Source organism: Triturus cristatus, chromosome 9 (genome assembly GCF_964204655.1).
Source record: "Triturus cristatus chromosome 9, aTriCri1.1, whole genome shotgun sequence".
NCBI lineage: Eukaryota > Metazoa > Chordata > Amphibia > Caudata > Salamandridae > Triturus > Triturus cristatus.
The window spans coordinates 111,685,345-111,700,603 of NC_140592.1; the positions used below are offsets into that span (position 1 = coordinate 111,685,345).

General features: G+C 47.5%; 1 protein-coding gene across 2 annotated transcripts in view; it reads left to right on the plus strand.

Moving 5' to 3' along the window:
• The window catches only part of CRBN (cereblon), a 115,848-nt gene that overhangs the window by 79,479 nt on the left and 21,110 nt on the right, over nt 1–15,259 (plus strand). For both annotated transcript variants that reach the window (XM_085624515.1, XM_085624516.1), the window contains exon 8: nt 9,915–10,030. In XM_085624515.1, the coding sequence (XP_085480641.1) occupies nt 9,915–10,030 (116 nt within the window). The remainder of the gene's footprint in view (nt 1–9,914; nt 10,031–15,259) is intronic.

Genomic DNA, 15,259 nt, shown 5'->3' on the forward strand with positions numbered 1-15,259 from the left:
GTACATCCTCCAAAAACCTCAGAGGGCTGCCAGCACTTCACCAACCAGCCAGCTTCTCCCCTTGGAGTGGAGGAGCCACTTCATTGCAACCTTCAGGCACTGACCACAATGTCTGCTTCACTGTTCTGCTAACCACCAGGTCCACCTACATAGCAGCCACCCAGGAGGAAGTCCCCATGCTCCAGAGGGTCATATCCGTCTCCCTGCCAAGATTGGAGAACCAGGCCCCCACTGGAGATGCCCTGCCCGGAGTACAGGACCCCTTGCAGCAACCAAGGCTTGCTAGTAGTCTAATCCGGACTCCAACATAGGGCCAACGAGGTACGTCCGCATTGCAGAGACCAGCTCCGAGAGTGGCCCAACTGTCCAGTTTTGTCCTCTTCTCCAGGTTGACACCGAACGTTAGAGCCTCTAACACCAGCGACCCACCGATTAAAACCCCTCTGTACCTGAGCCCCATAGCCAAAGTCCAAGCCGACTGACGGTGTCCCTTAGACTCTCAAGACCAGAGCCCCTCTTTGGTTTCGCTGGACTGGTGCCCCTTTGCAGCCTGTTTTCAAAAGGTAAGTTACCCATTGACTACAGCGTGTAGCATCCGGGTCTACCGCCGCTAAATCACCTCTGCACCCAGACAACCCAGGGAAGGTAAAACTGAACTCTTGGTGCTTTCTTGGACCTTGGCACCTACTCACCTTAAGTCCAGAAAATCAGTCCTGTAAGTCGTTTGCAAGTGACCCTCTGTAGTGAATGTTTCACCCATAGCCTAACATTACCGCATTCAAGGCTCATGCCTCAAATCCGACAGCTGTCCTTTTCTACTGTTTTCTACTGTATAATTTGATAATGTCTAAAGTACTTACCGGATTACAAAGTTGTTGGTGTTAAAAAAAAATGGATAATAAAACCTTTTAAGGTTTCTAAATTGGACTGTAGGTTCTTCTAGAATGTGTATCTCATTTATTGACTCAACAAATGCTGAACATTACCCTCTGATAAGCCTTCACAGCTCACCCACACTCCCACAACAGAGCATTTGGGATTATTTATTAAAGCCCTGTAGACCAATAAGGGTTGTCTGGACTTTGTATATAGTGTACCTCAATTTTCTACAATACTTAAAAAGCCGGTTTCCTACAGTCTGGATAGCCGAGGACTGTGAGAGTGGGGGATACAGAGCGATCTAGTGGCATATCGAGCACACAGTTAAAATGTCCCCATAGTAACCAATGAATTTCTGCCAAATCAAGTATTCAGTCTGACAATGCAGCCCAGAAACTACTCTGGGCAACATGTGTGGCAAAAATGCCTCTGAGCACCAAGGGTAAGCTGTCCAGTTGGCCCTGCAATAATCCATAATGACCGTCGACATATATCTTGGTGACTTTAACTTCAAATTGACCTCCGGCCTTGATCCAAAGTACCGCCCCTCTGGCATAAGCAGAGAAGGAAGTCCCTAAGACTTGCCCTTGCCATGTATTGCAAAGGTTGGAAACCCAGTGTCCAGTAAACTAGTTTCCTGTAGAGTAACTATATGTTCGAGGCATATGAGCTGCAGATTATACACTGTGCATAGATTGCCATCTGGTGTTGGGCCCGGATGTTTGCAGTTTGTTTTTCCTCTTGGAAAGTCTTTGGAAGTCACGAGGTCGGTGACTACTCCTTTGGTTCGTATTGCACATGGGCTTCGGCTCCATCCTCAGATTGTTTTTTTCCGCCATCGGGCTCGGATGTAATACTTCGCGCTCCGGTTCCGAACTTTTCCAGTTCAACGATCGACTCAAAAATCCTCGCTCATCGAGATCCTTCAGATAATAAATCATCTTAATCACCTTCTCTTCGGCACTTCTTCGATTCCGGTCGACGGCGGCCTTCGGGCCTATTCCGGCTCCGGTCTCGGCTGATGGAAAGAACTCCCTTCAAGAAGTGCCCTCGATGTGGGTCCAAGTTCCCCCACACCGATCTTCATGAGGTGTGCAACCTCTGCCTCTCCCCTGAACACGAGGCCCGAGACTGTCCCGCCTGCAAGTCTTTTCGATCAAAAAAGACTATTCGAGATCGATGGGCCAGACGCAACATGGCGCACTCCTCGACCTCCGCTCCAGTCGACCTCTTCGGGGACGACGTCGAAGCTCCGGGACAGCAGAACATCGAAGAAGAGGACGACGACCTCGTCGGTGCTTCCGAGGCCGACGACTCAGATGTGGAGGACATCACCCCGGTGAAGTGGGTCGTGAGTACCATACCCCCTCCCACACCCACGCCAATACCCAAAAAGGCTTCGGTCACACCTTCGCGCCTAGGCAAGACCAAGGATACTGCTTCTCACACCCCACCTTCGGGCCCGGTGAAGAAGCCTATTAAGCCTTCCGGCAGCTCGGGCTCGAGCCAGCCTACCAGCGGTACCGAAAGACACCCTTCGGCACCGAAGAAAAAAATCGGCCTCCACCTCCACACCGAGCCCAGCACCAAAGCCCTCGGTGTCGAAACCTGCCCTCTCCGTGCCGACCAAACAGTATAAGGCCCTCGGCACCGACACTCCCGTGCCGAAGCCTCTCTCGGCACCGAACAAAAAATTGGAGGTCCCGAAGAAGCACGGCTTAGACAAGCCTAAAAAACCGTCGCCCCGAAAACCTCGGCGCCAACCGAACAACCAGTATCGCAAGAACTTTTCACACCGGATCCTCTGCAAAAGACACTTACCAAGGATCCAAAAACTGGACACTTGACACGGTCTTCAAAAAAGAGACACTTGGACAGACCAGCTCCACCTCCACCTCCAAAGAGGAAGGACACTGCCACCTCCCCTTTCAGAGTGCCTTCCCCACCTCCTCCACCCTCCCCACCTCCACCTTCTCCACCCCCGCCTCATCGCTCTCCAACCCTGTCTCCAGACCACGATGATCTAGGGGACCCTTACTATGATCCAGCAGATGTGCCACAAGACCCCACCCCTACTGGATCTCCAGACCCATGGAATGACTAGAACAATCCGGACATCCCAGATGTCCCATAGGATGACCCATCTAGGCCATCCCCACCAGAAGATTCGTTAGGCTTTCACCTCCTACTACAGAGGGCGGCACATTATCACGGGGTGGAGTGACATACTGACCCAGTGGAGGAAGATTTTCTCCTAGACACCTTCGATAATGCACATAGGTCTACTGCCATTCTACCTATGTTAAAAGGGGTAATCAAACATGCACCGGAGGTTTTTAAAGACCCAGTCAGGGCTAGGGTCCTAAACCCCCGTATCGAGAAAAAATACAAAGCCGCCCCCACAGATCCTTCATACATTAAAGGCCCTGCACCACTGGATTCCTTAGTGGTATCTACAGCTAGGAAGCGCTCAAATTTTCAGGCGTCCGGCGAGGCACCACCACCTGACAAAGAGTCCAAGCTCCTAGACGCGTCAGGGAAGCGCACTGCGTCACAAGCCGCCAATATATGGCGTATCGCCAACACGCAAGCGCTATTGGCCAGATACGACAGGGCGCATTATGATGAGTTAGAGACCATCATGCACCATCTCCCTGAAAAATACAGGAATAGGGCTAATGAATTGATCCAAGAGGGAAAAACTATAACTAATACCTCTATACGCTGTGCCCTAGATGCGGCAGATACAGCCTCTGTCAAGAATCAGTCCCAGGTCCAAACACTCCTCAGGATTCGGGCGATGCTATATGGGGTCCACCTCTCGACGTCACCAACTTCCTGCACTAAAGGCACGGAAGACTGGAGCAATCGAGCGAGGGAAGGGCAGGATGGGAACAGCGGGGAGTAGAACCTGTAAAGAAAGTTAACATACAAAACATAACACAATGCGAGACAGTAAATACCTACTCTCCGTAATTCTCACTAGTTTGTCTCTTGATGATGAAGAGCCTCCTTATGTCATCAGAACACTCATAACATCACTCTTGTCGTAACCATACACAACTTTCATCACATCAACTAAGCAATAGAAAACACATTAGGTATGGGTCATTCTTAGTACACACCCATCTAAGAGAGAGGGTTGGCTGTCTCCTTCTCAGATAATTAGTGATGGACGGTACTGCACGTACTCAGGGGAACCTAACAGGACACTAGGTCTGTTTTAATACACAGAAGGCATTAATTCGAGAATCGAGCCCTCCGCCGTGATGCTTTGGTGGGTTTTATGTTTTAGTCTCGGTATTGAATATAGCATTAAGTTTGCTGGATGCTCTCTCAATCGTTAGCTCCAAAAATGGAAGTAAATGATACCCCACCTATCTAGGCATAAGAAATCTCCTCTAGGCTACTTTTTTGACTTCTCACTCGGTTGTCAAACACTGTTAGATTTTGGTCTTACTCCAGACCAATTACGGGAGAGTCTATGACAACAAAAACAACTTTCAACCGCCAGCCGGCCATGCACGCCTGATGTATCACAATTGCTCGTACGGTATGTCAACGACACACCCACTCTTTGGATACTTGCTGTTTGCTTGTTCGGGTGCCGCCGGGGGTAGCGGGAATCTCGGAACCCTCCTGCTATGGCTGCGGTAGGCTCCGCTGCTCTGGTGAAGCCAATCAGCTACCCGTCAATCGGCAGTGAATCTATGGAACCGGAGACAACTCTCCGTTGAACGAATGCGGAAATGCCGACGTTCTCGGCTAAACAGGTGCAGCAGCTCCCAGTCGCTCTGCCGGAAACTCAGGACCCTGAGACAGGGCTTCGAGGTAATTGAAGTCGGGAAACGCCGATGCTCTCGGCCAAAAGATGCAGCTCACCCTACGACTCCAATAACGCGGGAAAGTGTTGTACGGGTCGCCGCCCGTCAGCACAGGAAAATCTTTTAATTACGCACAACGTCGTGCGTACGTTCCGGGCTTTTTATGCCCGTGGCTCCTCCCACACTACTCCTAGGGTTCTGGGAACCGTAGTCTCGGCAGGCACGTAGTCTCGGCCGGCGCTCCACCTACGGATCCTGACAGCCTCCAGGGCCATAAACACCAGTGTCCTTCTCCGTCGCCACGCCTGGCTAAGAGTTTCAGGTTTTAAACCTGAGGTACAAGCCTCCATACTGAATCACCCATTCGACCAACAACATTTATTTGGCCCAAAAGTTGATGAAGCCTTCGAAAAGATGAGGAAAGATACTGATACGGCGAAATCCATGGGAGCCCTACAGTCACACACTCCTAGGCGCTCCTTTCGCCGCTCTTCCTTTCGGGGCACGGGCAGAGGCTACTCCTCGGATAGTGCATCCACGTCCTACAAATCCCCTTCTCAGTCTACCTTCACAAAGGGTTATGAAAGAGGCGGATACAGAGGCAATAATAATAAAGGCAGAGGCAAGACAAATACCGCCCGCTCTGCCACACTGCCTACCCAATGACTTTCCCCCGCTCCCTCCAGACCATTCCACTCTGGTCGGGGGCAGAATACAACATTTCCTAAACGTCTGGGAGACAATCACCTCAGACAGATGGGTGACCCAAATTATTCATTCAGGGTATTGCCTAGAATTAACATCTACCCCCCCCAAACATTCCACCCAGGCAACGCCCAATGTCTCAAGAACATGCCACGTTACTAAAACAGGAGGTAATCTCCCTCCTGCAAAAACAAGCCATAGAGCAGGTCCCCATCAATCAACAAAATTTAGGGGTCTACTCCCTGTACTTTCTGATTCCAAAGAGAGACGAGACTCTACGACCTATCCTAGATCTCAGACCTCTAAATACTTACATACATTCAGACCATTTTCACATGGTAACCCTTCAACAGGTTCTTCCACTCCTCTCCCAGAACGACTTTCTCACCACTCTGTACTTGAAAGACTCAGAAAGTACCTCAGATTTGTAGTGGACGGGCAACACTACCAGTTCAAGGTGCTCCCGTTCGGGGTAACAACAGCACCAAGGGTATTCACCAAGTGCCTAGCAGTAGTGGTGGCACACCTCCGAAGACAGCACATTCACGTCTTCCCATATTTGGACGACTGGCTAATAAAAGCCACGTCCTACGAACAATGTGTGCAACACACCGCCGCTACAATCCAACTACTTCACCAGCTGGGCTTCACAGTGAACCACCAAAAGTCCCACCTGGTACCATCACACACAAAACAATACCTCGGTGCTACCATAGACACCTCAAAAGCCATAGCCTATCCCAATCCTGCCAGGATTGCAAACATACAGGCTGTGCGTCAAAAATTCATATTTCAACACTCTCTCCCAGCAAGGGTGTTTATGCAACTGATAGGGATGATGGCCTCTTGCATTTTCATAGTGCCCCATGCAAGACTCCAGATGCGTCCACTCCAAGAGTGTTTAGCACGCCAGTGGAACCAGGCCCAGGGGCAACTGACAGATCTGGTGTTGGTGGACGGTCGCACCCATCGCTCTCTGCAGTGGTGGAACACCACAAACCTTTCCAGAGGTCGACCGTTCCTGGACCCGGTTCCACAAATAATCCTAACAGACGCATCGCTCTCCGGCTGGGGAGCTCATCTGTTACATCTCACAGTGCAGGGCACATGGACGCCGCAACAGAAGTTACTCCACATCAACCATTTGGACTTACTGGCAATCTTTCTAGCCCTAAAATCCTTCCAGACGCAGATTTCAGGCAAGGCAGTCCTCATTCGCACAGACATGACTGCCATGTACTACATTCAAAAACAGGGGGGCACACTCTCTCCACAGCTCTCTCAATTAGCACAGAGCATATGGAGATGGGCAATTCCACAGAAAATCTTTCTCCTGGCCCAACATGTCCCAGGAGTCCAAAACACCGTTGCAGATCTGCTCAGCAGACAAACACAACAGATTCACGAATGGGAACTTCACCCACAGGTTCTTCACCCGTTCTTTCAGAAGTGGGGGCATCCACACATAGACCTATTCGCCACCCACGAAAACAAAAAATGCCCAAGCTTCGCCGCCAGATATCCACACCCATTGTCCAAAGGCAATGCGATATGGATGAACTGGTCAAACAAATTTGCATACGCTTTTCCACCTCTCCCCCTTAAATCCATTAGTGGTGCGAAAGCTACAACAGCATTCCCTAACACTGATCCTAGTAGCTCCAACATGGGCCAGACAACCGTGGTACACCACACTGCTGGAACTCTCGGTAGTACCACACCAAAAGCTACACCTCTCACCATGCCTCCTAACCCAGAACCATGGAGAGATCAGGCACCCGGACCCAGCTCAGCTCAACCTTGCGATCTGGCTCCTGAGGTCCTAGAATTCGGATACCTTAACCTTCCGCCTGATTGCATGAATATTATTAGGAAAGCTAGACGCCCTAGTACTAGGGCATGCTATGCTGCAAAGTGGAAAAGATTTGTTGTTTACTGCCACAACAACACAATCAACCCTCTAAATGTGTCCATACAGCACATCATATGTTACTTGCTCCATCTACAAAGGTGTAACCTAGCATATACATCCATTTGGTTACACCTCGCAGCAATTGCTGCTTACTTACAGAACAGGCAGCACCTATCACTTTTCAGGGAGCCTGCCATCAAAGCCTTTATGGAAGGTCTCAAAAGAGTAATTCCACCCAGAGTACCACCCTCACCTGTCTGGAACTTGAATATAGTTCTCACAAGGCTAATGGGACCCCCTTTCGAACCATTACATAAATGTGAGCTGCAATTTCTCACATGGAAAACAGCATTCCTAGTGGCCATCACTTCCCTTAGAAGGGTTAGTGAAATACAAGCACTCACCATACAGGAACATTTTCTCCAAATGCATCAGAATAAGGTTGTACTCAGCACCAACCCAAAATTCCTACCCAAAGTCATTTCTCCCTTCCATCTAAACCAGTTGGTAGAATTACCAGTCTTTTTCTCACAACCTCAAACCGTTGCGGGAAGGGCTTTACACACTCTGGATGTTAAAAGGCACTTACTTTACTACATCCAAAGAACACAACCTTTCAGAAAAACCAAACAGCTATTTGTCTCTTTCTCTCCACCATATAAAGGCAACCCTATTTCTAAATCAGGGATAGCTAGGTGGATTGTAAAATGCATACAGATTTGCTACCACAAAGCAAAACGAACGCTATCTGTTCCCCCTAAAGCCCACTCTACAAGGAAGATCGGGGCTTCTATGGCTTTTCTAGGAAACATATCACTAGATGACATCTGCAAAGCAGCCACATGGTCAACACCGCACACTTTCACAAAACATTACTGTGTAGATGTGCAAATCACGCAACAAGCTAGTGTGGGCCAGGCTGTACTAAAAACACTGTTCCAAACAACTGCAACGGATGCCGGTGGTCGCCGCTAGGGTTGGGTACTGCTATATAGTCTATGCACAGTGTATAATATGCAGCTCGTATGCCTCGAACGGAATATGCTACTTACAAGTATGCATCTGTTCTTGGCATGTAGAGCTGCAGATCTATACACGCCCACCCGCCTCCCCGGCTACCTGTATCCGTTCCAGTCTATCTTATTTAGATACAACACACATGGGTTTCTTTACTGTTATTACTACGCTCCATCTTTCCCTGCTGGCGAAAAACAATCTGAGGATGGAGCCGAAGCCCATGCGCAATGCGAACCAAAGGAGGAGTCACCGACCTCGTGACTTCCAAAGACTTTCCAAGAGGAAAAACAAACTGCAAACATCCGGGCCCAACACCAGATGGCGATTTATGCACAGTGTATAGATCTGCAGCTCTACTTGCCAAGAACAGATGCATACTGGTAAGTAGCATATTCCTTACGTTCCATCGGATGAAGGAGTAATAGATTTTGAGTCGATTATGAAAATAATTCATCCTATTGATGTTTAGTGCCAGTAATTTATATTGACCACCCTGTGACGTAATCCAGCTTTGTTTAAGAGCTTTGTCTGTCATTAGTTGAATCCTCTTCTGAAGTCGTGTTGTTGGGCCCCTCTATATTGATCGACAAGTTGTATCTCCCTGTTGTCTCAGGCATTCATTCCTGTAGTCTTCTGTCCATAGGAAAACCATAGCTCAGTTTGTGTCAGCAGGCTTGATAGTTAAGTTACCATCACTCCCTAGTGATCTTGCTGTCTGCAATCCTTCATGAGACAAGTTGAATAAAGGGAGGGGATTGTTCCTTTCTTCAGTTTCCAAAACTTGGATAATGGTTTCTTCAAATGTATGTACTGCAGGCGGTATACAATGTGACGGTGGAATAAACGTCTATTTATTCTTTAGTTTGGTGTTTGTATCTCTGGGTATTAATTATTTCCATGTTGTAGAAAAAACATTTCAGGCGTATTTTTCTAAAGAAGTACGCTAGTTCAATTTGCATTGAAAAAATATTTTCCACATCTATAGGGGAAAAAAAAACATGCCTTTATTCAAAACCATGACTACCTCTTTAGTCAAAAGGTGGTTGCTAAGGTTGGTCAAAGGTTGCTGGTTCTGCATGTGACTGCCTGTTTGCTGTGGGGATGGTTGTGGGCTCCAACTGATTTACTTTTCTTCATCGCGAGCGTCCCCGCACTAAAGGCATCGATCCAAAGGGAGTTGTGACAGATTAACCTATTCGTCAAACTTAATCAGGCCCTTATTCTTAAATGTCACTATTAATTCTTGCTTCTGTATATTTGTGCTCGTCTTTTTCATTGATTGACTCACACACCTATCCACGTTTTTCTGTCTTTTTTTTTTTTATCGAGTTAAGTTAGTAGCCCAGACAGGGTCCCTCTTTTCTTTATGGGATATGAAATAGGCCATGAAGGTTATTCTTGTCCCAGCTAAGTTTAACAGGTCTTTTTAAATCTAAAAACATCATGCCATCAGTTTGGTACCAGTTAGTGTGATTTTCTCTCACTTGAGTAGCTCTGTGTCTTTTTCCCTGTGATTTGTCTCGTTACTGTGCTTTGCAGATCGGAAGTCTAATTTCAGGTTTGCTTCCCACTGGAAGATTTTTCTTATAGGGTGGCTGCTTGTTTACCCATTGATGACACGCTTCGTATCCAGCTGCTGAAAATTGGAAGTGCCATTCAGAGGCTGCGCTGTGAGCTAGACATCATGAACAAAGTAGGTACTCCTATTGCTGCTTCTCTTCATAAAGCGTATTGTATAACATATATTCTGCTAATTTTAATCTAATAAACCCAAATGTCTTGTAATACGGAAAGATTGACTTAATTGGAATTAACCTTTACTTTCAAATCCCTCTTTTATGTTTTTATATTGCTCTTCACTGGAGTTTTCAACTTACACTACATAAATTGTATTCTGCTTAAAGGCAACACATAAATGGGTTCCAGTCATGCCCAACACTGAGGGCAACATGATGCAAATAGTACAGCTAGCAGTGTCAAAGTACAATACCATGAAATCTAAGAAGAAAAACGAATATAGTACGGTGGGTCGGGGGGCTTACATCTGCTTTCGGAGATTCTTGAAGCAACATGCTTCTGCAGCCAATGCTTCAGTTACAAAGAGCAACAGCACCTAAGGAGTCAGTACTGCCCAGGGGGCGCCAGAAATGTGAATCATGAAGTACATTGACAAGTCTATAATTATGAAATAAAACGAAGTTAGAGCCCTCATTTGTCGGTCTGGAGTTAGCCAAGACCTTTTCATTTTACTTAAAATGTATGTGTACTGTAGCAAAGTAATTTTTTTGAGTCTGAAAAAATCTCCTTCCTTCAACCAGCATTTTGTTTTCTATATTGGCCCACCAGCTTCCTCAGTAGCGCACCCTTACAAAAAACATGACAAAACTAGCATTGACTGAGCCAAAAAGATGGCAGCCAGTGCCAGACCTTTTAGGTTTGCCAAGGCTTTTTCTATATTTGTAGCTTATTCAGCTTTTGGATGTTACTTCAGAATGGGTCAGTTCCCCATCTGGAGAACAAGCCTTCTCTATAGATTCACTTGTACCATTTACTGTGCCCAGATCTCAGAAAGGCTCTATTGTACAATATTGCACGTATTGGAATCCTGTAAGCATAGCTACTCTTAACTGCAGAGACCTCTGCTACTCGTTCTGGTTCATTCACTAATGTACATGTATTTATCAGTGTAGTCACCCCATATTTACAGATTCCCCCATCGCTAGCCAAAGGCACGGAATTAAACTATTCACCCCAAATCTGGGTAAGAGTCCCTAATTGAAAACCACATCTATGACTTTTGAGAGATAAACATATCATATACCTCATGGGGATTCTCACACACTAATAAACTACCATAATTGAATGCCAAGCTGTGCTCTAATTGGAGAAGGGATCGGGGAAGAATGTCAAAACTTAAATTAGCTGTGCAGGTTGTTAGAGGCAACGTGTCTTAACTGTGAATCCATTTTAGTGTTGGTATTGTGGGGTGAAAGTTTACCTTGACTTTGTCGTCCACGGCACAGCTCAGTAATGAGAATATTACCGAACCAGGTTGCTGTTGCAGACTTCTCACTAGCTGTATGCTCTGAAAGTTTTCTTTTTGCATTCCCATTACCGAATCCTACACAATATGCCATTCTCCTTGCTTTGAAACCTATCAAGTGAACAAATAAGGAAGTATGTTGAAGTCCTGGCTGTTGTAGATTGAGAAGATTTATCCAAAGAGCCTCTTCCTATTACTAGCTAGTTCTGTCCTGCCTTGACAGTGGCAGTCGTCAGACACAAGATGCCTGTTAGACAATGTCGCACCTGCATCCACACCTGAACTCTCAGTGAAATAATCGGATACATTTTACATACTATCTTACTGAAATCTGAGGTAAATTCTATGTGTAAAATCTTTGATACCTCTCTGTTCGTGAACACCGCTTTGGACTTGAATCCAAACTGTTTTCTCATTCGTGCTCCTCTTTCTTTGAATTTCTGCCTGTTGCTATAGAAGATGCCTATATCTTGGTCACTTCTATTAAATGTGGCTCTCTGCTGTATCTCTGTCCTCCCCCAATTTTTAAAATTGTACTCCTGTCATCGCTCATCATTTGACAGAATTGATTCATCTTTATATGCAGACTTCTGTGGTCCCTTCCTTTTGGAAGCAGGCCACTGTATGTTCTCTTCTCAAAAATTACATCCCTCAATCCTAATTTGCCATCTAACTGCCTCTATATGTGCTCTCTTTTCTAGCCATAATGCTGGAGGAAAAAAACCAAACACCCAGCTTTTTAACTATCAAGAGCCCCTTGTCCAGCTTCACTTTTCCTAGTCGGGGTTTTGTTTACTACATAGTGCTGACACATCACCCGATGCTGCCTCTGATAATCTTGGGGCTATGATTGACTGTCCTCTGTTGTCCTGATTCTCTTAGACCTCTCGGCAGCCTTAACACTGTATAACATTCTATTCTTCTCAAGTGTACATTAGTCCTTGCCATCTGCCAGTCTGCTCTTAAATAGTTGCCATCCTTTCTGTCCAACAGATGTCAGTTTGTGCATCTTACCCCTTATTGTTCAGACCTGGTTCTGCTTCAACAAAGTGTGCCATAAGGCTCCTCCCTCATCCACACCCTTTTAATATACAAATTTCCTCTCTTGTTGACCTTATCCGCCACTTTGAACTGGAAGTTTTCTGCTATGCAGATGTATTGCTGTTTGAGCAAGTTGCTGATGAATGTTCCTAACTTACTAGAGTAGGTGTAGGTAGGTAGAATCCTTCTGCATGGATACCCCCACTGTTTGCCTGGTGCTAAGCTGTTCTTGACTAGTCTGACTCGGATCCTGCTAATCAGGACCCCAGTCTCCCTGCTTTCTCCCTTAAAGTGTTGTGGTTAGTACTTGGGTACATCCCAGACTGGGTACTGTGTTACCCTTAGCAGTCCCTAGTATATGGTACCCAGGGCATAGGTACCTCAGAGGCGTTCCATGGGCTGAAGCATGCATTATACCACCCATGGGAGACCATTCCAAATGCAACTACAGGCCTGCCATTGCAGCCTATGTAAATGGTGCTGGCACCATTTACTAAAGATGTAGGTTTCCTATATCTAGTCTCACTGCCCTTAAAACCTATGAGTCGCCCCTGTAGCAGGCCTTATCAATCCTGAAGGCAGGGTGCTTGGTTCTAAGTGTGAGGATGCCCCTGCATGAGCAGGGCACCCCTACAGTCTACGGGGTCCAATTCTCCCAGGTTGTAAGTGAAACTCCCATATACTATATAGAGGGGCACCCCGTAATTACGCGATGGCCATCTCAAAATTGGCTGACACTAATCCTATCATGTTTGGTATCAAACAAATTGGAATCATATTGCCCACACCGTAAATGGTTAGGCTCTTAGTGTTCCTGGTGCCAGCCTTCTAGGCCCGGACAGCACAAAATGGTTGCTCCTGACCAGAGACACGATTCTGCCCTCCTGCTGTTGAGCCAAGCTCGAGCAGGGGAAGACCGAACGATAGGCATAGTGTCACAGTGAGGTGTGACCACCTCCCAGACAGGATTTAGTGTATTCGGGCCGGGTGATTGAGCTTGCCAGCGCCACTAAGTCTGCATGAGGGGCACATTTGCTGTCCCCGTGCATAGTCCAGTTCAAACAAGCTCTGGGAGCCATTGACTCCCGCTCTGGCGCGAAACTGGACAAAGGACATGGGAGTAACCTCCCCCCTGTCCAGACCCTCCCCCAGGAGGGTCCCCTGAATCGTCCCAACTCTTTCTCTAGGGTACTTAAGGGCTTACCTGAGGGTGGTGCCCTAGATTCGTCGTGGGACAAGATTCAGATCAGACACCACTTCTTCTACCGTCTGCGCACTCTGGACTTCGTTTGGGCTCAAGTTTGTCTCCCTTCCAGTCTGTTGCATTGTCCGTGCCTTCCAAGGCCTGTGGGCATCAAAGACACCTGAAGGAATCTCCCTTGAAGTGAAGGAGTCCCTTACCTGCATTTGCAGGCACTGCAACTAAGTCGACCGGTCTGCTGATCCTAAGCTCCTCAGGACTCCGAAAGGTTCTGCAACACAGGTGGTGGTTCTCCACAGCTCTCGAGTCCTGCCCTGCCCTGCCTTCTTACCAAGTTTGAGGCCAGTATCCCTTGTGAGGGCTGCAATTAGCGAACCCCTGTGCACCGCATCAACTTGCAGTTGCAAAGGCTCGTTGGCTTCCTTCTACCAAGCTCTTCGGGCTCCAAGTAGCCCCAACCTCAAGCATCTCCAGTGACCAAAGTCTTCGTCCACATCGCATCGTTTGCACCGTGGCCTGCATCTTTTGGCGAGCTGCTCGAGGTCCTCTTGCGACTCCAGTGCCTCCAGCCTGTGGGTCATGTTGAGGGTCATGTTGGCTTCTTTTGGGCTCCCCTGATTGCTCGGGCCTGACCTGACTCCCCTGCTTGTTGTGTGTGGTGAGTCCCCTGGACCTTGCTGGTCCTGACACTGCACCTTCTTTGACTTCTGAGTTGGTTGCATTTGCCAAGGCTTGTTGGTGCTCCCGCCAGACACCGACCCCTCAGCACTTGACGTGGGACAGCTTGTGCATGGCTCCTGGTCTTCATCAGCATCGCCTGGTCCTCGGGGCTGCAGAGTCAAGGTCATCGTCATCTCCACTGCAATACCCTACATCGAAGAGCATTCATCTTCCAAGTCTCCTGGTCACTCCTGAGTGACATAGACTCTGTTCCCTCTGCTTGCACGTACCGCTCAACTAGAATTGCAGGTACCGCTCACCTAGAATCCACCTTCGGATTTCACCCTCTCCTTCTTCAGCAACGGCGCTTTCCTGAAGTCCTCCATTGGGGTCGACTGCAGTTTTTGACACCACTTCACACCTATGCACCCGGCTTCCTTAGTGTAGGTAATGTGGGTACTAGGGAATCCACAGGTGGGTGGCTCTCCAACCTTCTTTCTTCCTCTGGGTTCCTTCAGAGTCCCCTGGGAAGGGTCCTTAATCTTTAAAAATCCAACTGCGACTTAAACGTAGACTTGGATGGAGCACGCAGTCATGTTACCACACTGCACACGCTCTCCGTGGGGTTCCTAGTTACTCACCTTGGGTGGTTCCTTGGGTCCCCAGCACTTCTACTTCCTCTTGACATTGTTGTGACCCGATTCCTGGTTCTTATACCACTTTCTTAGTATATGGTTAGGTTCCCCCTGGGGTGCACTGTGTATTCTGTGCTATTTACTGTGTTTCTTTGCAAAGTATTGTGTGCATTGTGCGTATGTCCGAGTAGGAGTTATTTGTGTCTGTTAGAGAGCATTATATAATAAATACATATTTTTATAAATGTCTTGTGTGGTTCTTTTTCACTGTGCAATCTGGTAAAACCAGCTGCTTTACACTCATTCTGGGCTAAGCCTGAGGCTGCTCTCCACAGGTACCAC